A 26,394-nucleotide genomic window follows, 5' to 3' on the forward strand; every position below is an offset into this window, starting at 1 on the left:
TGAAGATGACCGATGCAAAATGGGAAGCCTATTTTAATCATTTATTTTTCGGTCAGTTGGCATATTTAAAGGGGTTCTACAGTTTGTTTTAACTGATGATCTATCCTCTGGATCATCAGCCACCATGAAAATTCAATGTTAGCTGCAGGCAGCATGTTATAGAGCAGGAGGAACCGAGCATACGGATACAGTGAGGAACAGAAGTATTTAAACACCCTGCGATTTTGCAAGTTCTCCCACTTAGAAATCATAGAGGGGTCTGAAATTCACATTGTAGGTGCATTCCCACTGTGAGAGACAGAATAAAAAAGAAAAATCAGGAAATCGCATTGTATGAGTTTTAAAGAATGTATTTGTCTTGCACTGCTGAACATACCGTAAGTATTTGAACACCTGAGAAACAGCAAGAATCTGGCTCTAAAAGACCTGTTACTGTGCCTTTAAAAAGTCCACCTCTACTCCACTCATTAATCTAACTTAGTAGCACCTGTCTGAGCTCTTTAACCACCTCCGGACCGCTGTACGCACAGACGCGTCCTGGAGGTGGTTGATTCATTCCTCCTGGACGCGCCGGCGCGTCCTCTCGCGAGACGCGAGATTTCCTGTGAACGCGCGCACACAGGCGCGCGCGCACACAGGCGCGCGCGCTCACAGGAACGGAAGGTAAGAGAGTTGATCTCCAGCCTGCCAGCGGCGATCGTTCGCTGGCAGGCTGGAGATGTGTTTTTTTAACCCCTAACAGGTATATTAGACGCTGTTTTGATAACAGCGTCTAATATACCTGCTACCTGGTCCTCTGGTGGTCCCCTTTGTTTGGATCGACCACCAGAGGACACAGGTAGCTCAGTAAAGTAGCACCAAGCACCACTACACTACACTACACCCCCCCCCCCCCCCCCCGTCACTTATTAACCCCTTATTAGCCCCTGATCACCCCATATAGACTCCCTGATCACCCCCCTGTCATTGATTACCCCCCTGTCATTGATCACCCCCCTGTAAAGCTCCATTCAGACGTCCGCATGATTTTTACGGATCCACTGATAGATGGATCGGATCCGCAAAACGCATCCGGACGTCTGAATGAAGCCTTACAGGGGCGTGATCAATGACTGTGGTGATCACCCCATATAGACTCCCTGATCACCCCCCTGTAAAGCTCCATTCAGATGTCCGCATGATTTTTACGGATGCACTGATAGATGGATCGGATCCGCAAAACGCATCCGGACGTCTGAATGAAGCCTTACAGGGGCGTGATCAATGACTGTGGTGATCACCCCATATAGACTCCCTGATCACCCCCCCTGTCATTGATTACCCCCCTGTCATTGATCACCCCCATGTAAAGCTCCATCGACGTCCGCAATGATTTTTTACGGATCCCTGATAGAGGGATCGGATCCGCAAAACGCATCCGACGTCGAATGAAGCCTTACAGGGGCATGATCAATGACTGTGGTAATCACCCCATATAGACTCCTGATCACCCCCCTGTAAAGCTCCATTCAGATGTCCGCATGATTTTTACGGATGCACTGATAGATGGATCGGATCCGCAAAACGCATCCGGACGTCTGAATGAAGCCTTACAGGGGCATGATCAATGACTGTGGTGATCACCCCATATAGACTCCCTGATCACCCCCCTGTCATTGATTTCACCCTGTCATTGATCACCCCCCTGTAAAGCTCCATTCAGATGTCCGCATGATTTTTACGGATGCACTGATAGATGGATCGGATCCGCAAACGCATACGGACGTCTGAATGAAGCCTTACAGGGGCATGATCAATGACTGTGGTTATCACCCCATATAGACTCCCTGATCCCCCCCCTGTCATTGATCCCCCCCTGTCATTGATCACCCCCCTGTCCATTGATCACCCCCCTGTCATGATCACCCCCCTGTCATTGATCACCCCCCCTGTCATTGATCACCCCCCCTGTCATTGATAACCCCCCTGTCATTGATCACCCCTCTGTAAGGCTCCATTCAGACATTTTTTGACACAAGTTAGTGGAATATGAGACTATTTTTTTTTTTCTTACAAAGTCTCATATTCCACTAACTTGTGTCAAAAAATAAAATCTCACATGAACTCACCATACCCCTCACGGAATCCAAATGCATTGGATATTCCAGACTTCTTCTCACGCTTTAGGGCCCCTAGAATGCCAGGGCAGTATAAGTACCCCACATGTGACCCCATTTCGGAAAGAAGACACCCCCAGGTATTCCGTGAGGGGCAATTGAGTCCATGAAAGATTGAAATTTTTGTCCCAAGTTAGCGGAACGGGAGACTTTGTGAGAAAAAAATAAAAAATATCAATTTCCGCTAACTTGTGCCAAAAAAAAAAAAATTTCTATGAACTCGCCATGCCCCTCACGGAATACCTGGGGGTGTCTTCTTTCCGAAATGGGGTCACATGTGGGGTATTTATACTGCCCTGGCATTCTAGGGGCCCTAAAGCGTCGAGAAGAAGTCTGGTATCCAAATGTCTAAAAATGCCCTCCTAAAAGGAATTTGGCACCTTTGCGCATCTAGGCTGCAAAAAAGTGTCACACATCTGGTATCGCCGTACTCAGGAGAAGTTGGGGAATGTGTTTCGGGGTGTCATTTTACATATAACCCATGCTGGGTGAGAGAAATATCTTGGTCAAATGCCAACTTTGTATAAAAAAATGGGAAAGTGTCTTTTGTCAAGATATTTCTCTCACCCAGCAAGAGTATATGTAAAATGACACCCCAAACACATTCCCCAACTTCTCCTGAATACGGCGATACAGATGTGTGACACTTTTTTGCAGCCTAGGTGGGCAAAGGGGCCCATATTCCAAAGAGCACCTTTAGGATTTCACAGGTCATTTACCTACTTACCACACATTAGGGCCCCTGGAAAATGCCAGGGCAGTATAACTACCCCACAAGTGACCCATTTTGGAAAGAAGACACCCCAAGGTATTCCCGTGAGGGGCATGGCGAGTTCAGAATTTTTTATTTTTTGTCACAAGTTAGTGGAAAATGATGATTTTTTTTTTATTTTATTTTTTTCATACAAAGTCTCATATTCCACTAACTTGTGACAAAAAATAAAAATTCTAGGAACTTGCCATGCCCCTCACGGAATACCTTGGGTGTCTTCTTTCCAAAATGGGGTCACTTGTGGGGTAGTTATACTGCCCTGGCATTCTAGGGGCCCAAATGTGTGGTAAGGAGTTTGAAATCAAATTCTGTAAAAAATGACCTGTGAAATCCGAAAGGTGCTCTTTGGATATGGGCCCCTTTGCCCACCTAGCTGCAAAAAAGTGTCACACATCTGGTATCTCCGTACTCAGGAGAAGTTGGGGAATGTGTTTTGGGTGTCATTTTACATATACCCATGCTGGGTGAGAGAAATATCTTGGCAAAAGACAACTTTTCCCATTTTTTTTATACAAAGGTTGGCATTTGTCCAAGATATTTCTCTGACCCAGCATGGGTATATATAAAATGACACCCCAAAACACATTCCCCACCTTCTCCTGAGTACGGAGATACCAGACGTGTGACACTTTTTTGCAGCCTAGGTGGGCAAAGGGGCCATATTCCAAAGAGCACCTTTTGGATTTCACAGGTCATTTTTTTACAGAATTTGATTTCAAACTCCTTACCACACATTTGGGCCCCTAGAATGCCAGGGCAGTATAACCACCCCACAAGTGACCCCATTTTGGAAAGAAGAGACCCCAAGGTTTTTCGTGATGGGCATAGTGAGTTCATAGAAGTTTTTATTTTTTGTCACAAGTTAGTGGAATATGAGACTTTGTAAGAAAAAAAAAAAAAATCATCATTTTCCACTAACTTGTGACAAAAAATAAAAAGTTCTATGAACTCACTATGCCCATCAGCGAATACCTTAGGGTGTGTACTTTCCGAAATGGGGTCATATTGGGGTGTTTGTACTGTCTGGGCATTGTAGAACCTCAGGAAACATGACAGGTGCTCAGAAAGTCAGAGCTGCTTCAAAAAGCGGAAATTCACATTTTTGTACCATAGTTTGTAAACGCTATAACTTTTACCCAAACCATTTTTTTTTTTTACCCAAACATTTTTTTTTTATCAAAGACATGTAGAACAATACATTTAGAGCAAAATTTATATATGGATATGTCGATTTTTTTTTTTTTTTTTTTTTTTTTTTGCAAAATTTTTACAACTGAAAGTGAAAAATGTCATTTTTTTGCAAAAAAATCGTTTTAAATTTCGATATAAATAACAAAAAAAGTTAAAATGTCAGCAGCAATGAAATACCACCAAATAAAAGCTCTATTAGTGAGAAGAAAAGGAGGTAAAATTCATTTGGGTAGTAAGTTGCATGACCGAGCAATAAACGGTGAAAGTAGAGTAGGTCAGAGTGTAAAAAGTGGCCTGGTCTTTCAGGGTGTTTAAGCACTGGGGCTGAGGTGGTTAAAGGGATTCTGTCACCTCGTTTTAGCTTGTAGAGCTGCGGACATGCACGGCTAGATTTCCGCTAGCATGTCCGCAATATACCTGTCCCATAAAGCGGTGTCCTTTTATTGTGTTTAAAAAATGATTTTAGAGATATGTAAATGAGCCTTGTAAGGTGCCCAAGGGGCTGTACTAACCTTCTGGTGCCCAGCCACGCCCCCCTGTGAAGAAGCCCAGCACTGCCGAGTCCTTCGTATCTCCTCCTTTCTTTACAGTTAGATTGCCGTAATGGTCAATGACATGAAGAGAGATGGAACCACAGTTTCAAAGGTCACTGTCGGTAGAACACTACGCCGTCATGGTTTCAAATCATGCATTGCACGGAAGGTTCCCCTGCTTTAGTCATCACTAGTGTTGAGCGAACTTGTGTTTTAAGTTCGTCTAAAGTTCGGGTTATCGAAGTATCCCGTTATGGATTCCACTACCACGGACCATAACGGAATTTAGAATCCATAACGGAATACTTCGATAACCTTCGAACTTTAGACGCCAAACTTAAAACAAGTTCGCTCAACACTAGTCATCACATGTCCCGACCCGTCTGAAGTTTGCAATGATCATCTGGATGATCCAGAGGAGGCATGGAGAAAGTCATGTGGTCAGATGGGAACAAAGTAAACTTTTTGGTCTAAACGTCACTCGTCGTGTTTGGAGGGAAAAAGGATGAGTTGCATCCCAAGAACACCATCCCTATTGTGAAACATGGAGGTGGTAACATCATGCTTTGGGGGTGCTTTTCTGCGAAGGGGACAGGGCGACTGCATTGTATTAAGGAGAGGATGAATGGGGCCATTTATTGTGAGATTTTGAGCAACAACCTCTTTCCCTCAGTCAGAGCATTGAAGATTGGTCGTGGCTGGGTCTTACAACATGACAAAGACCCGAAGCACACAGCCAGGATAACCAAGGAGTGGCTCCGTAAGAAGCATATCAAGGTTCTGGAGTGGCCTAGACAGTCTCCAGACCTAAATCCAATAGAACATCTTTGGAGGGAGCTGAAACTCAGCGGTGCTCAGCGACAGCCCCGAAATCTGACAGATCTAGAGGAGATCTGTCTGGAGGAGTGGGCCAAAATCCAGTGTGTGCAAACCTGGTCAAGAACTACAGGAAACGTTTGACCTCTGTAATTGCAAACAAAGGCTTCTGTACCAAATATTAACACTGATTTTCTCAGGTGTTCAAATACTTATGTTCAGCAGTGCTTTAAAAATCATACAATGTGATTTCCTGTTTTTTTTTTTTTAATAATTCTGTCTCTCAGTGGGAATGCACCTACAATGTGAATTTCAGACCCCTCCATGATTTCTAAGTGGGAGAACTTGCAAAATCGCAGGGTGTTCAAATACTTCTGTTCCTCACAATATGCAGTTTTGTAGGAAAAGATTCAGTAAAACCTGTATTTCTCGCCCAATTTCCTTGGGGGACACAGAAGACCTTGGGTATAGCTCATCTCCCTATGAGGCGTGACACTAAGTGAAAACTGTTAAGCCCCTCCTCCATCAGCTATACCCTCAGCCTGGAGAGAGAGACTGACAGTTTTTGCTTAGTGTCCAAGGAGGCAAGACACTCCCTGCTCTGCAGGGCTGTTTTCTCCTTGTTTAAATTTTTGTTTAAAATTTTTTATTTTTTTATTTTTGTTCCAGACCATCAGGGACAACAGAGACGCACTAGACCTCTCTGCTTCTCCCGGGGTTGAGCTGCGCCAGTGCCGGTCACCCGCACTGCTGCCTCCCCCACAGAAGGCAAGGTGGATCAGGGCAGCCTAGCTCCCCTACATCCCGCCAGCACAAGGGTCGCCCGCACGCCAAGTCCCTCTTCCAGCATCCTGCCACTACGGTGCCAGTAGCTGAAGGGGCGACCCTGCTGGAACGGACCGAGGGTGAAGACGGCTATGGTGAGAGAGTGGCTTACCAGCCCTACGTCTCCCCCCCCCGCCCCCTGGTCTCCTGCGTGCCTGACCCCCATACTGTGCCTCTGGACCCTTCCCCTGCTGGATCTAGGCTGGCCCCTGGGGTGCCGCAGAGCGGCAATCTGCTCCCTGCCTCCCCCCCCCCTTTCCTGGCCCCTATAGGACATGCAGCTAGTGGCACCCACCGCTAGCTGCAGAATGCTGCGACTTAGTATTCTACCGCGTTGCCTGCCTTCTCCTGCCGGTTCCCCTATCAGCACGGGCACCCGGTCTCAGGGTCCCCCCATCTCCTTACCGGAGTGTTGCTCAAGGCCTGGGGCCCGCTCCTGACGGCAGTGGAGTAAGGCCTCGCCTCCGGCCGGCATTGATATTGGCCCAGGCATTGATTTTGGCCCAGGCTTCGCGGCCTGCTAGGCCGCCATTCCGGGCCCCTGACTCTTCCGGCCGGCGGGGTGGGCTCGCCGGTGCTGGTCGGCGGGGCTCCGCAAATTTTGGCCCAGGCTTCGCGGCCTGCAGGTCCGCAATTCCGACCGGCCCGCGGGGTGGGCACCCGTGGCCGGTTTGATGCGCCACTTCGTCCAGGCCGGATCCCTGTTAACCCTTTGGGTACAGGCCGGCTCCCAATGGGCCTGTATGGATAAAAAAAATCATGAATAAATAGATAACAGATTTCTTGTGGGCTGCGCAGGACGCTGCAGCCTCATCTCAGTAGTGCTGCCTGTCTGCATGCCCTCTTTCCACAGGCGGCATGGTGTTGCGCTCCCAGCCTGCGTCGCTGCTAGGGCATTTCCCCTTTTAGGCGGTTTCTCGCCCTCTTCCAGGATACGGCGCTGGCCAAGTGCATGCGGCCCTTCCGCAGGCAGCATTCATCACCCTCTCCAGTTATGGTGCCTGCCATGTGCACCCCCCCGCCTAGGCGGGATACTGCACTCTCCCTGGCTGCCGGCTGGCCATGTGCATAACCCCCTTCTTAGGCGGAATACTGCACCTTCACCGGATACGGTGCTGGCCATGTGCACGACCCCCTTCCATAGGCGGAACGCTGCACTCTCACTGGATTCGCTGCCGGCCATGTGCGTGACCCCCTTCCATAGGCGGAACGCTGCACTCTCACTGGATTCGCTGCCGGCCATGTGCGTGACCCCCTTCCATGGGCGGAACGCAGCACTCTCACTGGATCTGTTGCCGATCATGTGCATGACTCCCTTTTTAGGCGGAATACTGTACTCTCACCGGATACGGTACTGGCCATGTGCACGACCCCCTTCCTTAGGCGGAATGCTGCACTCTCACTGATGTACTATGATGTACTTATGTACTATGTTATGTACTATGTTACTATGCTGCACTCTCACTGGTTTCGCTGCCGGCCATAGGCATGACCCCTTTCCATAGGCGGTATGCTGCACTCTCATTGGATTTGCTGCCGGCCTTGGGTATGCCTACTTCCCTCAGGCAGCATACATACACTCCCTCTGCCTGTGGTTGTTTTCTCGCAGGTACGTTGCTGGCCATGTGCATGAACCCCATACATGGCGGGGTGCTTGCACTCTCGCTGGATCCGCCGTCGACCATATGCATGACCCCTCTTCCGTGGGCGGTGTACGCACTCTCGCTGGATTCGCTGCCAGCCATGGGCATGCCTCCTTTCCTCAGGCAACATACACACATTCTCACTGACTGTGTTTGTCTCTCACCAGTACGTTGCTGGCCATGTGTATGACTCCCATACATGGCGGGGTGCTCGCACTCTCCCTGGATGAGATGCTGGCCATGTGCATTACCCCCCCCCCCCCCCCCTTTTTCTGGGCGGCATGCTACACTCTCACCGGATACGTTGCTGGCCATGAGCATGGCCCTCTAACATGGGTGGAACGCTTGCACTCCCATTGGATACAGTGTTGGCCTTGTGCGTGACCACCCCTCATTCCATGGGCAGAATTTGGCACGCTCATGAGATTCACGGCTGTCCTTGTATGTGCTGTGCTGGACTTGTACATGTCACCCTTCATTGGCAGAGTAGTTGCACTCTCGCAAAGTTCAGTGTTGGGTGTATTATTACACGCTCACTTAATGCTAGGATAACCCTGTGCATGTTCCCCTTTCACTAGGTGGACCTCCTGCGTTCCTGCTGGATTATATGGTATGTCCTGCTTCTCTGAAGTAGGTACGGCTTTAGGCATCACTCCCTTTTGGGACGGGCCTTTGCACTCTTGCCGACTGCAGTTTGCCAGGTACATTTCCCCCCTTTCGGGGCGGACTGCTTGCGTTCCATCGCATGCCATCTAGGCTTGTGCATAACTCCCTTTCAGGTTGCACTTTGCAATTCCGTACATGCTGTGGCATTCTGTGGCGGGCCCTTTTCGCTGAGTAACCTTTTTGCAGTGAGCGGACGTTCTTGTGGGTTGTTTGGGCCGTGTATGCCTTCTCCTCCTGTAGGTGGGTTGGCCTTCTCACTGCTTACGGGGCTGCTCGTACGTATGCCTCACCTGCTTCCTGCGACATACTTTTGTTTTCTTGGGATACGATGCTTGCCGCAAGCCTTGCACTCGTCTCTAAGGAGTTCATTCTGTCCACCTGACCCGGACGGGCTCTACTTGCTCTCTGCTGCACCGAGCTGGGTGGTACTCATTCATTTAGTTGGCCCTTCATCCCATGGAGTGTTCGTGGTTCCTAGATGCGTGCCCATTCGTCCTTCCGCGGCATTGCTTCCCTGCGCTAGTGGTCACATGGTCGAGAGTGCTGTTGTCTGCAGCGCCCCTCGAATTCTTTGTTGGCTCTGGCAGGACTGCGGTTCCCTTGCCTACTGCAATTTCCTCCTCTTCTGATGCAGTGTGGTATGAGTCCTTCCTCTTGGCGCCTCTACGCTTCAGTCTGATCTGCTACCAGGTTCGGGCCGCTCTTCTCGGGAAGGTCACCTAACTTCTCTTGGGTGCTCGATTACCCAGGTCCGGAGGACCTCCACCTTGGGTTCTTCAGGGTATTCGCCTTCTGCGAGGCGGTGAACCGGGCGTCTCACAGTGTAGCGGGGTTCTGCTTTTGAGCTGTCCTATGGCTTCCCTGTTGCCCACTCCTCCTTTCGGTTGGAGGGTGTTATGCCGGCCTCTGTCTCGACCTACCTTATCTCGCCGGCTCTGTTTGGCTCCCGCTCGGTACAGATCACTCCGATGTGGTTTCTGCCCCACCAGGCTTCAGAGGCTGTTCCTTCACTGTCCTCCCCTCTGGGGAGAGCCTGGTTGTTCATGTGGATGGTTCCGGTGTTCCTTTTGGCCTCGTACTGTCTCCCTTGTTCACACTGGGCGTATGAACTGTGTGCCTATTTACCGAGTCTACCGCGTTCTGTCCTCAGATTGCAGATTGCGTTGTCCATTCTAGACAATGGTCCTGCTGTAGACTTACCTTCTCGGTAACTTGGGGGGACTACCTTTCGGTCCAGATTGTCCTTTGATCTCCCACACCGGGACTGTAGAACGTGGCTACATCATCATAGACTTTAGCCTGTCTTGTCCTGGCATCTGGCGGATGCTGGGCGGACCCTTTGGTTCCTTTCAGTCTGTCCTTCTGCTCCCCCACTTGGGTGGATACGGGACAACGTTGCTCGGGGGCCGACGGGACCAGTTTTGTCGACCCTTCTGCCCGTGTTACTGGTCTGTGCCTGATCACATTGGGTTTTCGCCCGCTTGCCAGGCGACTCCAGCGGGCTCACTACTGTCCGCTCCTGGCTGTGTTTCGACCAGGATCTGTCGTAGGACTTAGGGTTTTTTGTCTGGGGTTCTGTGGGAAGCTGTGCATTCCCCACTCTGACTTTCTCTCCCCATGGTTCTGTCTTTTTCCAGTCCGGCCTGGACCTGGGACTGGGACTCCTTTACTTGAGGTGTCAAGTGTCGCGCTGTTCTTCCTCTTCCAGCGTTCCCTGGCCCTCTGGGCCTGTCAAGACCTTCTTCCTCGGAGTGGTCTTTGGTTCCTCTGTACTGTCCTGTGGTACCGCCCTGGGAACTACATGCTGAGCTCTCGGCGCTCCAATCTTTTCCTTGGAGCCGTTACAGAAGTTCTCTCTACCCCTTCTGTCCTGTACGGTTGTGTTTCCGTAGCAGTCGTGTCTGACGGGTGTTCTTGTTCCGAGCCTTCTGTCTTTTCCCAGGACAGGGCTGTTCTACATCCCGTTTCTTCCTTCCTTCCTTCCTTCTGAAGGTGGTGTTTGCCTTTCGCTTCAACACTTCAGCGATTTGGACGTTGTTTGGGCCTTGCCGTTTTTACTTGGAGATTCCCGACTCTTGTCGACGTTCGGTCTCTTGGGTTTCCAGGAGGTCCGCGCTTAGGGTTGACGGACTCCAGGGTGGTTTTCCTCCGCTTTATCAGATTGGCTATTGCTGAGGTTACCGCACCAAGGGCAGGATTCTGCCTTTGGTGTCACCGTTCATTTCACCAGAGCGGTCGGTGCCTCCTGGGCCGGAGGCATTTGGCTTCGGCCATGCATTTGGGCAAGGCGGCCACAGGTCTTCCTAGCACGCCTTACCGAGTTCTACAGGGTGCATACTCTGGCTTTGGCGGATGCTGCCTTGGTCCGCCTGGGTCTGCAGGCGGCGGTTCCTTGATGCCATCGGGTGCTTCGCCTTGGTGCTGTGGTCCCTCCCCTTTTGGACTGCTTTTGAACGTCCCAAGGTCTTCTGTGTCCCCCAAGGAAATTGGGCGAGAAAACGAGATTTTTGTATAACTTACCAGTAAAATCTTTCTCGCTCTTTCCTTGGGGGACACAGCACCCACCCATTCATTGTTTTTCTCTACACGGTTTCCGAGTTTGTGTTACCCGTTGGGTAGTTGGCTTGTTGGTTCCTTGTTGGACTTTGCCTTTTCTCACTACTTGGACACACAACTGGCCGTCTCTCTCTCCAGGCTGAGGGTATAGCTGATGGAGGAGGGGCTTAACAGTTTTCACTTAGTGTCATGCCTCCTAGGGAGATGAGCTATACCCAAGGTCTTCTGTGTCCCCCAAGGAAAGAGCGAGAAAGAGATTTTACTGGTAAGTTATACAAAAATCTTGTTTTTATACATTTAAATTCCTGCTCATCCTGGGCTTTGAAAACATGTAGGCAGTCCTATCAGTGATTGACAGCTATCTCTATATGTAAATTCATAGAGGGAAGGCTGTCACTGATAGGACCACCTCCTGGACTTCAAAAACAAGAATGAGCGGAAATTCAGTTTTATTGAATCTTTTCCCAGAAAAATATATATGAAGTTGCTCAGCCCCTACTGCTCTATAACATGCTGCCTGTAGCTTACATTGCACTTAAATTTTCTATTTTCCACTCTCCATTCACATAGCCATATGAGGGCCTGTTTTTTGCGGGACCAGTTGTACTTTCCAATGGCACCACTTAATGTTTCATAAGAAGAATATCTCTGTAATAAGATGCTGTACAGAGGCATCATACAGCAGCTCACATAGAGAAACGTTCTCATACCGGTCTTTGTAAAAAGTTTTCTCATGTAAGATGCACCAGCATTATTGAGAGGTGCATGCACCTAAAGCTGAAATCTACGCCAGCTACGAGTTGCAGTAGATTTAATGTTTAAAGTGTAACTGCCATTCTATTTTTATAATGTATAGGGGCAGTGATACTGACCATTATTGTGATATACTAAATGAACCCTTAGGATGGAAAGCAATGGGCCCTTGCAAAAGGGAAGGGGGGAGTATACTTATTTACAATGAAACTTTTAATGAGGTCTTGAATATGCAGAATAATAAGACTCACTACATAATATAGACATACATACAAAAAAGAGGCCAACTTAATGGTACCTTGTGGCTGGTAGAGACAAAAAATCTGCTCTGTCTGTAAAAGACGTGAACAGTCTTACCAGACCCTTTGTAGATAGTGGGATAGGTCCGTGATGACAGGAGCCAGGAGACACTGGATGTATGCCGTGCGGGAGCTTGTGCATCTGCCGTGTGGATGGAGCAATAGGACTGGTCCTATGTGACCCTACCAAGGTGGAGGGGGCTATTATGCTTCTACCTATCTACACGGAGCACTCGCCCTAGAAAGGGCGACCCCGTCCGGTGGCCTGCCCCTATCTTGGACCTGATCCCTAACACTACAAACAATTTGCCAGTGCAAAAAAATGAAATTGCTTCCAATGGTCTCCCGACGTGGCACGTTTCTGTCCGTGACTCTTCAGGGGAGCGAATGCAGGAAGATGACGGATAGGTAGCCACAGGTATCTGACCTGAGGCTAAGTAAACACTGGGAAGGGAACAAGCAGTGAAGGCTTGTAATCTGCTATCCCAGGGTAGTGGGATGCAGTCTTGCACAGGAGGTGTAGTCCTATGCTGGACGGTCAGGGGGATACAATGATCCACTATTAGGTGAGTCCCTTCTGGTTAGGGGAAAAAACAAAATAAACCAGCCGCCTGGTTTATTTAGTTGTTTCCCCTAACCAGAAGGGACTCACCTGATAGTGGATCATTGTATCCCCTGACCGTCCAGCATAGGACTGACTACACCTCCTGTGCAAGACTGCATCCCACTACCCTGGGATAGCAGATTACAAGCCTTCACTGCTTGTTTACTTAGCCTCAGGTCAGATACCTGTGGCTACCTATCCGTCATCTTCCTGCATTCGCTCCCCTGAAGAGTCACAGACAGAAACGTGCCACGTCGGGAGACCATTGGAAGCAATTTCATTTTTTTGCACTGGCAAATTGTTTGTAGTGTTAGGGATCAGGTCCAAGATAGGGGCAGGCCACCGGACGGGGTCGCCCTTTCTAGGGCGAGTGCTCCGTGTAGATGGGTAGAAGCATAATAGCCCCCTCCACCTTGGTAGGGTCACATAGGACCAGTCCTATTGCTCCATCCACACGGCAGATGCACAAGCTCCCGCACGGCATACATCCAGTGTCTCCTGGCTCCTGTCATCACGGACCTATCCCACTATCTACAAAGGGTCTGGTAAGACTGTTCACGTCTTTTACAGACGGAGCAGATTTTTTGTCTCTACCAGCCACAAGGTACCATTAAGTTGGCCTCTTTTTTGTATGTATGTCTATATTATGTAGTGAGTCTTATTATTCTGCGTATTCAAGACCCTTCATTCTCTGGGTCAGTACGATTACAACAATACCCCGTATGCATAGATTTTTTATGTCTAAATAATGTAATGTAAACTTTAAAAAAAAAAAAATTTCATCCTATTCTGAACCACGTAACTTTTTTTATAGTTAGATCTACTTATGGTACCTTTACACTAGCGGCAGGATGGATCAGACAGGCTGTTCACCCTGTTGGATCCGTCCTGCCGCTATTTTGCCGTGCCGCCACTCCGTCCCCATGGACTATAATGGGGAGGGGGGTGGAGCTCCGGTGCAGCACGGTGAAAGGCCGCTGGACTAAAAGTTCTGCATGTCCGACTTTTTAGTCCGGCGGCCTCTCACCGCGAACTGCCGTGCTGCACCGGAGCTAAAAATGTTGTTGGCCTATATCTGGGAACACATAAAGCCACTGAATGATATACGATCATTAAACCATGTACACCGATGGTTTTAATAGCATATCCCTTCCCATTTGTCCATGATGTTAGTCAATGGAGGCCTCTGATGGACAGCACAGTGTCTGCTGTAAAGCAGTTGTTAAGAACTCAGAGCTAGGGATGAGAGAACTTGTGTTTTCAAGGTCTGCATACAAGGTTCAAGTTATCAAAGAATCCCGTTATGGATTCCGCTACCACAGACCATAAGTTAGCGTCCGTGGTAGCGGAATCAATAACTGAATTCTTAGATAAACTGAACCTTGTACGCCGTACTTGAAAACACAAGTTCTCTCAACACTACACCGAGCTAACAGCTTCCTTCATAATATAAATAAAATAGAAACCTGTAGAACTAGAAAATAAGACACTTTTTGAAGTAAATGTATTGGTGTATAAATTTAGAAAAAAACTGGCAATACATATACCCTAAAGCCCATATCACTTTGGGGAGCTGGAGATATGGCAGCCGGCAGTTAAACTCCTTTGTATATTACTGGGGCGGGAGGCTGTAGAAAAGCATGTTTACTACTTTGCACTCTATTCTGCATTTTGTATGCTATAAAACCTTTCAAATATTTGATGCATTAGGCCTAATTCAGCTACATTGAATGAAATGCTTTGAAATAAACTGATCGCATCCTGTTATACCAATATTTTGTTCACAGTATGTGGGGAAGCAGCAGGAGGAGTGGAGGATGAGGGTGAAGCACAAGCTGGTTGGATTGAAGGAGCGGCCATCTTGTTCTCAGTCATCATTGTAGTTTTGGTAACTGCTTTTAATGACTGGAGTAAAGAAAAGCAGTTCCGTGGCCTTCAGAGTCGAATTGAACAAGAGCAAAAGTTCACCGTTATCCGAAAAGGTCAAGTCATCCAGATTCCCGTGGCAGAACTTGTTGTCGGGGATATTGCACAAATAAAATATGGTAAAAATTTTTATGAATAACAGATGAATGCACTTTTTAATTTACTTTCCATCTCAGCGGGTCATTGAGTGCTATGTTACCAGTGTTGTCTGTTACTTGTATCGCCAGGGGATCTCCTACCTGCAGATGGTATTTTGATCCAGGGTAATGACCTGAAAATTGATGAAAGCTCACTAACAGGGGAAAGTGATCACGTGAAAAAATCCCTTGAGAAGGATCCCATGCTGCTGTCTGGTAAGGATTAGTATTTCAGTAGGAGTATCACATCCTTGCATTGGGAACCAGCTTTATACTACTGTTTGTCTCTCTATAGGCACACACGTGATGGAAGGGTCTGGGCGTATGGTTGTTACAGCTGTTGGGGTCAACTCTCAGACTGGCATCATTTTTACACTTTTGGGAGCAAATGAAGGAGAGGAAGAGAAAAAGACAAAGAAAGGTAATTATCTGCTAGGAAGCAGAAGGGCAAATGTTGTGTTGAGACTATATTCTGGGGTTTTCTCAATGGAGAAATGATGAGCTCGTGGCCTGAGCGTACAACTCTGGCAATAACTATGACAGTGTCACCACTTAATTGGCTCCTATGCTTACTTAAGTTAGATCTACAGGAACCAAACTTGTGTACACAGTCCGTAACCTTTCTTGTGTAAGGGTCAGTTCACACTGAGTTTTTGGTGCTGATTTTGAAACAATTCTGCCTCAAAATCAGTTTTTTTTAAAAAAAACTCCTCAAAACAGCCTTCTTTTCAATTCAATGGGAAGCAGCACTTCCTTTTTTTTTCCACATGGAAAAAATAAGTGGCATGCCCTATCTTGAGGCTTAATTCATGCTGAATCTCCCAATGAAATGAACGGGAAGCTGAAAAAAACGGCTCTGTGTAAGTCCATGCATTTTTTTGGTGCATTTGCCACACCAAAAACCTCAAGCTGAAAATGCAGCTTTGTATTTAAGTGAACACCCATTGGTTCAAAAAAGACATGTCAAAAAAACACAAAAATGCGTTAAAAACCACTTGAAAAAAGTCCTCAAGGGAAAACATGCGTGGAATTTTGTGCTTTATTTTTTATTTTTTTTCCAGCGCACTTTCTAAATCCTTCATGTGAATTTCCCCTTAAAATATTATTTTTATTTTTTTTTATTGCCTAGCACTTATTTTAATTTTATTTCTGTTGTCCTACCTGTCCTAACAAACCCTATCTTTATGTCTAATTATTGTACTTAATTCAACCTTTTCTTGCGCTTATGTCTTACAAATTGACTCCACTATTTCAAATTGATTGTACTTGAGTGATTTCCGATCCTACATTGGAACTGTATGTTGCTGCATTTGAATACAACTTTGCGATAGTTTATCTTCTGTTTTGTTCCATGCATGTTAGTCTTTCTTTCTCCTTCATGTTACCTTTATTTAATGTCAGTTTTTTTCTACATCTACTACACATCATTCGTATCTTTCGCTTATCACTGTCTTTTTCACAAAGCATCTTACCAATATTTTACCCTTCAATAACCTTTTTTTCTCTTTTATTTCCTCTATCTTTTCGTCCCATCCTCTACCGCTTCCTTCTCTAACATCTAACAATTACTCTTCTTGCTTCAGTCGTGTTATATCAGTTGTGTCCTAACGTTTAGTTGGTAACTTCATTTTGACATGCCTTCATCCTGTTCCACTCCAATATTACAAAGATCCTACTCCTCTCGACTCTTCCACTGGTTCTGTACTCTTTTTCCACTATCCCTAAGCTTCGTTTTTACACTTTAATCTGAGTCTGACCATCTTTTTGCTGCTCTCACATTTAGTTCCCAAGAGTGGGTTAGTCATTCCATTTCTTCCATTGCAGTGGGGGGTATGATCCTCCTCCTTTCATACAGTCAGTGACAAGAATCCCTCCTCCTTTTTTTTTTTTTTTTCTTTTTCTTTTTTTTTTCTCTATATCTAAACAGGTAAAAAACAAGGACCTCTAGAAAATCGCAACAAAGGTAACCACTTCATCTCATCACAACCTCCTTTCCTCACTCAGGGGCAGCTTACCCAGTCTCACATTCACTTCACCTCTTGTCAGCGACTTCACCTGTACTTACCTGCAAAGCTTACAGCTGAGTTTAATCTGGCTGCATTATTCAGTGTCTCTGATTTTTTTTTTTTTTTTTTTTTTATTATTATTTTTTTTTAATTTATTCTATGAATAACTGTCTGGACATTTAAGTATTTTACATGGTGTACCTCAAGCCTCTTGACCATCTAGTAGTGCTTTGTATAAATGTCCATTTATTCAAAATACAGGTTACTGTAATTCTAAATTATTTCTTAAATGGCTAACATTGCACTTTGCATCTGTAGCCTGTAACTGTATTCTTGCTTTTTTTTAAATCAAAGACTGAGAAATATAGGGGGAATTACAGCATCCTCATACCATATAGCTGTTACATGTACATTATACTGTGCACTCGCAAATGTAATACCTGGCTTGCTGCAAGTACTGGAAACTGAAGTTAACAAATCACATTACTCCAGGTATAAAGGAAAGGCACAAAGTCTGGATTGTTTCAAGACCTTTCTAAAACTTCTAAGAAGTCTCTACTTAGAATTTTTTGAAGTAATGTAAACTCTTTTTTTCTATATACACCCTATAAAACCTGTATTTTGCTTTATATTCACAGTTCTAACATTCCTGCAAGCCTAACTGTAATTGCTATGTTTGCATAAAGAGATTATATGGATTGGTTATGATAGAATCGAATTTTAAAACATTTTGACAAATGGTAGCTGCTTGCAGGGGCTTTTGCACCACACTCCCCGTCTCGTTTGCAGAGCTGGAAAGCAGCACCTGTCTTGTGTGTGTGTGTGTGTGTGTGTGTGTGTGTGTGTGTAGCATGTGGTTTGTATAAGAAGTTTAAAGTTGACGTTTGTCTTGTTCTTTACTGTGTATACACATCTTGTTTCCTGTCTACTTTTTCACTTCAAGACTACACTAAATCTCATTGCTTCTGAGTTGGCACATGCAAGTTTTTTTGCCTCCTTTTTACCTTATTTTAGAGACGTTCTTCCTCTCTCCTCTGTTTTCCCTCGTTCTTATCTAAAGATAGTTGTTGCACCCTTGTCTTCCAAAAAAGTTCTTTTTAATGAGGTTGTTTTCACATTTTGAGGCTTTGCTGCCTTTTTCCTTCTGAGCAGATAATTTTTTAGTATTAATTGGCATTTGTTTAAAAAAATCCTTCTGCCACTGACAGAAAGCCACGTTTTCTGAAGCATATGAAACAGCAAGCACAGATTTGTACATACAGTACTGTGTATGTTGATTTCTAAGATTCAAGGGACCCAACCACTATTGTAGTCGGTTTTATGCCTCTTGCATATGACCATAGTTTTGGTTCACATCTGATCCGCATTTTTTTCAGATGAGATGTGGACCTATTCATTTCAATGGGACTGCAAAAGATGTGGACAGCACACAGTGTGCTGTCATCTGTATTTCCTTTTCATGGCCCTGCAAAACAATCAAATAGAAAATGTCCTATTATTGTCCTTGTTGTGGACAAAAATGTGCATTTCTAAACGAGGGCAGGACGTACTGATCCACAAAATGCGGAGCACACATGGCAAGCCTGCGTGTGATGTGGCTCTGCGATTTTCTGACCACAAGAACGGATATGGTCATTTGCATGAGGCCTTAGGGTAATTTCAGATGAGTCTCTGTGTGGAAGCATATTTTCCTGTTATGGACACGGCTCCTCACAGGACCACATGGCATCATAATGATTTATAATACGGAGTGTCTCTCCCCAACCAGCATGACCTAATGCTGTCAGAACAATTCAGTACATGCAAGGTCAGGCAGAATGCACAGCATTATAAATCATTGTAAAGCCTTGTGGTCCTGTGAAAGGAGCAGTGTTTTCCTCACTAGACACACTCGTCTGAAATTCCCCTGATGTTCTGAACATCTCTATCCAAAGTATAAAAAGGGGGCTGTTCATTTGTGATTCAGCACTAGGGTAACCCAAAATATGTTCATTATGTTTTATTTGCTTACAGATATTCTCTGCTTTGGTGCTGCAGCTTTTTATTTTTATTTTTTTTGCAGAAATGAGAGCAAAAAGGTACTGCCAAAGCAATCTGACAATCAAGTATCATTTGTCAGTGTCTTACAACAGTATGCAAAATTCTGTTCAAAAGTGACAACTAATATAACTGTTCTTCTATTGTCACTTTTGCAGATATGGCCCACCACAGCAGAAGCAGTGTTAATGTCCTAGTAAGGATGTATTCACACTGTGTTTACAGTGTACATTTGACATATGCAGTGGATACTCTACTTACATATATGTTAAATAGATCCCCTGTTTACCTGACAGATATTAAAATAATATTGATATACCTTTTTCATGTGTTGTACACTGCAATGTGGATTCCCCACTAAGTTAAAAAAATAAAACTAAGAAACTTCAGCTACTATTGTAACTTCTGATTTACTAATATATGGCCATTTTGAGTGGAAGGGCTCTAATTCTCCCAGTGGATTGCTGAACAAGCACTATGTTTCAGTGGCCATGACAGGAACACGGTGTGGATCTGTTCACGGGCTCTTGTCATGTCTCACATGCATTTGCTGAACAAAAATCTGTATACCCTGTTATATATTTGTTGTAACATAGAAAGTTATATTGGGAGAAAGTCAGTACAGGAGAAATCTGTAGACATGTAGTGTGAGTATATACGTTTTTATATCATTTGGATCACTACATTGAAGAGAGGTTTCCAGGCATACCTTACCAATCCCCCACTACTCTTGTTTCGACATTGCCTGGTCCCCTTCCACAACAACCATATACCTCAGTGTCAGACAGTATCTTTGGAGGTATTGTCTGAAATGCAGCGATTTGTGGGGAGGGGGGTTGATAGTGAAGTAATCATTTTTTCTTTAACAGCATTCAGAGTAGTTACAGTTTTCATAATAGAATATCCAGTTTTCTACCTTTTTTGCAGTTCCTCTTCGAGCTTGCTCGCATATGTCCATACCTCCCGACTTTTTTCCCTCTGACAGTACAAAAATGCTGGAGAGAAATTGAGCCGGTTAGAAAGCATTACATGCAACATTGCTTTGTCCAGCTATGGACCCTGGACCAGTGAACAACAATGGCCATTAGTTGTGTCCAGCTCAAGAATAAAACAACTGGCTGGAAACAGTAGATATATGGGAACCCGGTTAATTTTTATGTATTTATTGACTAGCATTTAGCTTTATTTTCTCTCTGCTCTCACAAACTCATATTTACATGTCCTGTAATTTATTTCTCCTGTTATTCTCTTACTTACTTTACTATCAATACAGTGATTTCTCCATTGGTTGTGTTATGTTGTCTTGTGGTATTATGTTCCTGTGTTGCTTTTTTTTTTTTTTTCTACATTGTCCTGATGTGTTTATTTTTCTCTTACTTGATGTTGTCTTGGCTTTGCTCTCCATTTTTATGTTTTGTTTTTTTTTGTTTTGTTTTTTATAGCAAAAGCTCAGGATGGTGTGGCCTTGGAGATACAACCTCTAAAAAGTGAAGAAGGTGTAGAAAGTGAAGAAAAAGAAAAGAAAGTGGTCAAGGTTCCAAAGAAAGAGAAGTCTGTCCTACAGGGGAAGCTTACTCGATTAGCTGTGCAGATTGGAAAAGCAGGTGCTATCTATAATGGGGTTTCAGTGTGTGATTTTTCTTATAACGGATCATATCTGATCTAGACCAGATTTTTTTATGATGGATTCTTTTAAATTGATTAAATCTGATTTACGGTATATTGTCCATCTTTTTCACAAATTTCAAATGGTTATCTTAGTGGTTTCTCTTTTATATAGTCTTTTATATCTGTTTAGAGACTGATCTTCATGGCCCCATGTTCGGGCAATTATCGGGAACGAATGCTAGTTCCCAGTAATCTGCCTGTCTAAAGGTGCTGTTCGTGTTTCGCTCATATATCGGGTAAAATAATCTGAGGTGCGGTCACATCGATCATCATTCCCAGGCAGCAGATCGTGCTGTCTAAATAGCACTCTGTTGCCCAGGAACAATTCTTTTGTATGGGGACAAACGAAAACTAGCAGCCATCATAAATGCAGCGCTCCTCCACTTAATGAGCAGCTGACTGTCGGGAAGGAACGCTTTCTTCCGACTATCAGCTGGTCCTCACAGCATCTAAATATGCCTTATGACTGGCCACATAGTGACCAGACTCATATCTCCCATACATGAAGTCTAATAGGATAATTTTTCTAATGCTCAGCTGCAGGCCTTGTAAAGAGTTAATTTATTTCTCTTTTGTTAATTTTTTATTTATTTTTTTAAATATAAATACATGGTCTTTCTCATCTTTACAAATTGTATCTTTTCATTAACAGGTCTTATCATGTCTGCCATCACTGTGATCATTCTGGTGCTGTACTTTGTCATTTACACCTTTGGAGTATTGGGGCGCCCATGGCTTGCAGAGTGCACCCCTATCTACATTCAGTACTTTGTTAAGTTCTTTATAATAGGCGTCACTGTGCTGGTGGTGGCTGTTCCTGAAGGCTTGCCCCTTGCGGTTACCATATCACTGGCGTACTCTGTGAAGGTGAGAGTTTGTTGTTTTTTTTTATATGTGTATGGTTGGCTCCTGGGAGATGAGACTCCTACAGAGGTGTCCGGCAATGACTTTCTCCTCCCTCTCCTCTTAAAAAAAACAGAAATACAAAAACCAAAAATGCTATATGGGGGTGCCGACAGTTATTATTGGTGTATGGGCACTAGCGTCTTTGTGACTTTGCGACTACTAACAATATAAATTGAGAAACAGATTTTGGCAATTAGGCAATTGAGCGAATCGAGAGCATAGATCTGATTTTGATTCGTTAAAAAACTTTGTTTGTAATGCTGTTTCCATTCAGCATTAAAATGTATGGGTTCCATGTTGGAAAACTTTGTCTCGGCCCAAGTTTCGTGAGACTACGGTAAATTTATTCGGTATTCCTATCTGCATTTAAAAAAACATTTTAAAATAGGAATCTGAAGTCTGCTTTGGTACTAGTGGGTACCTCAGTACTGGAAGCGACTTTAGATTCCTATTTTAAAATGTTTTTAAATACAAAGATAGGAATACCGAAGTAATTTACAGATGTCTCACACAACTTCGGCCGAGAAAAAGTTTTACCACAAGGAGCACATACATTTTAATGCTGTAGACGGAAACAGTATTACAAACAAAGGTTTTTAACAAATCGACTTCGGATCTATGATCTCAAGCTCGATTCGCTCAACCCTATTGGCAGTGGTTCTGTTTGAGATATAACACCAACAATCAGCCAGCTAAAATAAACTCTTTGCTAGTAATTTATGAAAAGTGCACTAAAAAGTCATATCAATTCTTATACTGACATACAGTAGTGCTATATGTTGGAAACAAAGCAGGTTTCCATGGCAATAACTTGTTGCTATGGTCTAGTATTTCGTTAGGTGGGAGTTGTAAATTAGACTGCCGTTAGAAGGCTAGGTGGTAAACAGCTGTGGCCATGACATTAACCCCTTCAGTACCGAGCCACTTTTCACCTTAAATCCCAGGCCGATTTTTGCAAATCTGACACTTTATGTGGTAATAACTCTGGAATGCTTTTACTTATCCAAGCCATTCTGAGAAAGTTTTCTCGTGACACATTGTACTTTATGACAGTGGTAAATTTTAGTCAATATTTCCATAGCATCATCACGACGGCATACAAGGAGATTGACCCCTGACCTCTGTAGGGGCAGGAACAGAGAAAGGTTAAATACCCTCCTCCCACCACCAACACCAGTGTTTCCTGTCCCTACAGAGGACAGGGCAGAGAAAGGTCTCCCTGTATGCAGGGAGATGAAGCTAAGGAAATGGAACCTGTTTATTTTTTATTTTTCCGTTACCTTTGGAAAAACGCCGGCATCCAGCATGGCGTCCCCCTGCCCTCCCGCGGTCCAAGTACTAACGCTGGGCAGGGGGTTCAGGGCCTATCTCGTTCTGGTTATTCCGGGGCCTGTTCCCTGGCGCAGACTCCCTCCTAGCCTACTCGGGCGATAGCTGGGTGCGCGCCGGCGCATGGAGCGCATGTTTATGAGCCACCGGCGCTGCTACCAACTGTGAGTCCCCTTCGGGGGTATTGTATGTGCAGGTCAGGGAGTCTGTTGATCCCCCTCTCCTGCTGTAATAGGGGGAAGGGGAAAAAAGAGAGAGAGAAAGTTATTTCCAGGGGCAGCTAGCTCGCTTCTGCTGACCCCCTCTTGCTCTCTCTCTCTCTCCCTCTAGTGGTCATACCCTGATGCCCTGCCTTCTCCTCTCTTTTAGGCTAAAGAAGCCCCGAAAAAAATCAAAAAAACACTCAAATGTATCTCCTGCAATTGCAGACTTCCTGACTACTACCCTAAAAAGTTGTGCAAGTCTTGTATTTCTAATATTGTACGGGATGAAGCACCCTCCTTAAAAGAGGAATTGAAAACCATGATTCAGGAAGAAATCCGTTCATCCCTGGCCCACCTGTCCACTAATCCCCCCGACTTGCCGCAACCTAAGAGGAAGCGGGCTAGGTCTCCATCCCCTTCGGACCTAGAAGTTATGGCGGATGAAAGTGCCCACTCCGTTAGGTCATGGGAAGAGGGGGAGAGAGTCTCTGATACAGACTCAGTGGATGACGGTCGTAGATATTACTTTTCTACAGAAGAAATGTCCGACCTATTAAAGGCAGTAAGGTCGACCATGGGCGTGGAGGAAGTGCAACGTACCCATTCAGTACAAGAAGAAATGTTTGGGGGCCTAAGAGTCAAGAAAACTCGTGTGTTCCCCATTAACGACAGTATTAGGGATATGGTCCTTGATGAGTGGGCAGATCCAGAAAGACGTCTGGGAGTCCCGGCTGCGTTCAAAAATAGGTTGCTTTTTGATCCAGAGGAATCTAAAATTTTCAATGAAATTCCCAAGATCGATGTACAGGTGGCCAAAGTGAACAAGAAAACATCTCTCCCATTTGAAGATACCTCCCAACTTAAAGATTCAATGGATCGTAAAGCGGACAGTCTTCTCAGGAAATCCCGGGAGGCGTCCATGTTCAATATTAAAACCAATATTGCGGCTACCTCAGTCGCCCGATCCATGTATCTTTGGTTGGGAGAATTGGAAACTCATATTAAAGATACAACATCTAGGGAACAAATTCTTAGTTCTCTCCCTCTTTTAAAATCCGCCATGGCCTTCCTGGCGGATGCCTCTGCTGAATCAGTCCGATTCTCTGCCAGAGACGCGGCACTTTCCAATGCAGCCAGAAGAGCCCTCTGGATGAAGTGCTGGTCGGGGGACAAGACGTCTAAATTTAAGCTTTGTTCCATACCCTTTTCTGGAGAATATGTGTTTGGCTCGGTGCTAGATAAGATTCTAGAGAAGGCCGCGGACAGAAAGAAGGGGTTTCCGGAAGATCGCCCCTCCAGACGCCGGTATCCTTTTCGCCCCTCCTCGGGTCAAGAAAAAAGCTACAGGGGGAAAGGGAAATCAGGACGTTGGAGCTATCCAAAAGGAGGAAGAGGAAGAGGCCAATCCTTCTCCCACCCAAAATCCTCCGATAAGCAATGACGTCAGGGTGGGGGGAAGACTCTCAAGATTCCTGGGGTCATGGGAATCCATCTCCCAGAACCCCTGGATTTCCAAGGTAGTCGGGGCAGGCTACCAAATAGAGTGGTCTTCAAGACCCCCAAACAAATTTTCACTGACACAGTTCCAAATGAACCTTTGGCAAGGAGTCCAGAAACTTCACTTAATGAATGTAATCTCACCGGTCCCGCCTCCAGAAAGAGGCAGGGGTTTCTATTCAACTCTATTTCTAATCAGGAAGAAAGAAGGCACTTTTCGGACTATCATAAACCTGAAACCACTAAACAGGTTCATCCGTTATCAGAAATTCAGGATGGAGACCCTAGCATCTACAATCCCTCTGCTAAGCAAAGACGTCTTCATGTGCACAATAGACCTACAAGACGCTTATTACCACATTCCCATTCACACCGACTCACAGAAGTTTCTCCGGTTTGCAATCCAGGATATATCAGGGAACGTCCATCACTACCAGTTCAGGGCCCTTGCCTTCGGGATTTCATCTGCGCCAAGAATATTTACCAAAGTAGTGGTAGAGATGGTCGCCTTTGCCCGAAGACAGGGACTTATGATAATCCCTTATTTGGACGATTTCCTTCTAGTCAGCGAAAGTCTCAGCCAAATCAGTTCGAACCTGAGGCTTTTTCTCTCCATCCTAGACGATCTGGGGTGGATCGTAAACAAAGGAAAGTCCGTCCTCACCCCCTCAAGGGAAGTTCGTTTCTTAGGGATGATCCTAGACTCCCGAAAGCAAGCGGTATTCCTACCTCGAGACAAAATATCAGTCCTCCAACAAAAGATCAGGTCCTTTCAGAAAAGAAGATCTTGCTCTATCAGAGAGGCGATGAGTTTGCTGGGCCTGCTAACATCTTGTATTCCGGCAGTTCTCTGGTGTCAAATACACTTCAGACCCCTACAGTCCTGGATCCTGAGTGTCTGGAACAAGTGTTAATCCTCTCTAGATCATCAAGTAAGTCCACCAACTCGGATTCTGCAGTCCCTAAATTGGTGGAAAGACCACGGAAACTTATCACGGGGAAATCTGTGGCAGAAGACTCCCCAGGTCCAGGTAATAACAGACGCAAGTCTGTCCGGCTGGGGTGCAAAGGTGGGGGATCGTATGTTCCAGGGCACTTGGCCAGATTCGATCAGATCCCAGTCATCGAACTTCAGGGAACTGAGAGCAGTCTGGGAGGTGTTAAAGGTAGCAGAGGAAATGTTGTGTCATCATCACATAAAAGTGCTGTCGGACAACACTACGGCCATTGCCTACCTCTCCCATCAAGGGGGAACACGGTCCGTAACCCTACAAGCACTGTCAACAAAAATCTTTGCTTGGGCAGAACAGAATGTGGCCTCTATATCGGCAGTTCATCTGAAGGGAATACTAAATCAGGAAGCGGATTTTCTCAGTCGCCACAGAATCGACCATACAGAATGGTCTCTAAGTCCAGAAATATTCGGGCTAGTAGTAAGGAAATGGGGGATGCCCGACGTGGATCTGTTTGCCACCAGGGCAAATTCAAAGGTGGAAACATTCTGTTCCCTAAACCCCAGGGACAGACCTCATGCCTTAGACGCCTTCGCCATTCGTTGGCATTGGAATCTGTGCTATGCCTTCCCTCCACTTCCTCTAATTCCGAAGGTGGTACAAAAAATTCTCCAAGACAAGGCCACGGTGATTGTAATCGCTCCCCTATGGCCAAAGAGAAGCTGGTTCTCATCCCTCCAAAAATGTTCCCTACAAGATCCATGGCTCCTTCCTGTGCGGGGGGATCTACTCCAGCAGGGTCCAGTTCTACACCCAAACCCGCAGTTTCTGAAATTGGCGGCTTGGATCCTGAGTCCCAAACCCTGAAGCTTCAGGGCCTGTCAGACGAAGTTATTGCTACCTTGAAAGCCTCCAGAA

At 45.5% G+C, this 26,394-nt stretch overlaps 1 protein-coding gene across 1 annotated transcript in view; it reads left to right on the forward strand.

Moving 5' to 3' along the window:
- ATP2B4 (ATPase plasma membrane Ca2+ transporting 4) overlaps positions 1–26,394 on the forward strand; it is a 228,982-nt gene that overhangs the window by 104,136 nt on the left and 98,452 nt on the right. The window contains 6 exon segments of the mRNA XM_040424121.1: positions 14,602–14,859; positions 14,968–15,093; positions 15,173–15,298; positions 16,805–16,840; positions 20,363–20,524; positions 21,241–21,455. Of these exon segments, the coding sequence (XP_040280055.1) occupies positions 14,602–14,859; positions 14,968–15,093; positions 15,173–15,298; positions 16,805–16,840; positions 20,363–20,524; positions 21,241–21,455 (923 nt within the window).

The sequence above is a fragment of the Bufo bufo genome, chromosome 3 (genome assembly GCF_905171765.1).
Source record: "Bufo bufo chromosome 3, aBufBuf1.1, whole genome shotgun sequence".
Lineage (NCBI taxonomy): Eukaryota > Metazoa > Chordata > Amphibia > Anura > Bufonidae > Bufo > Bufo bufo.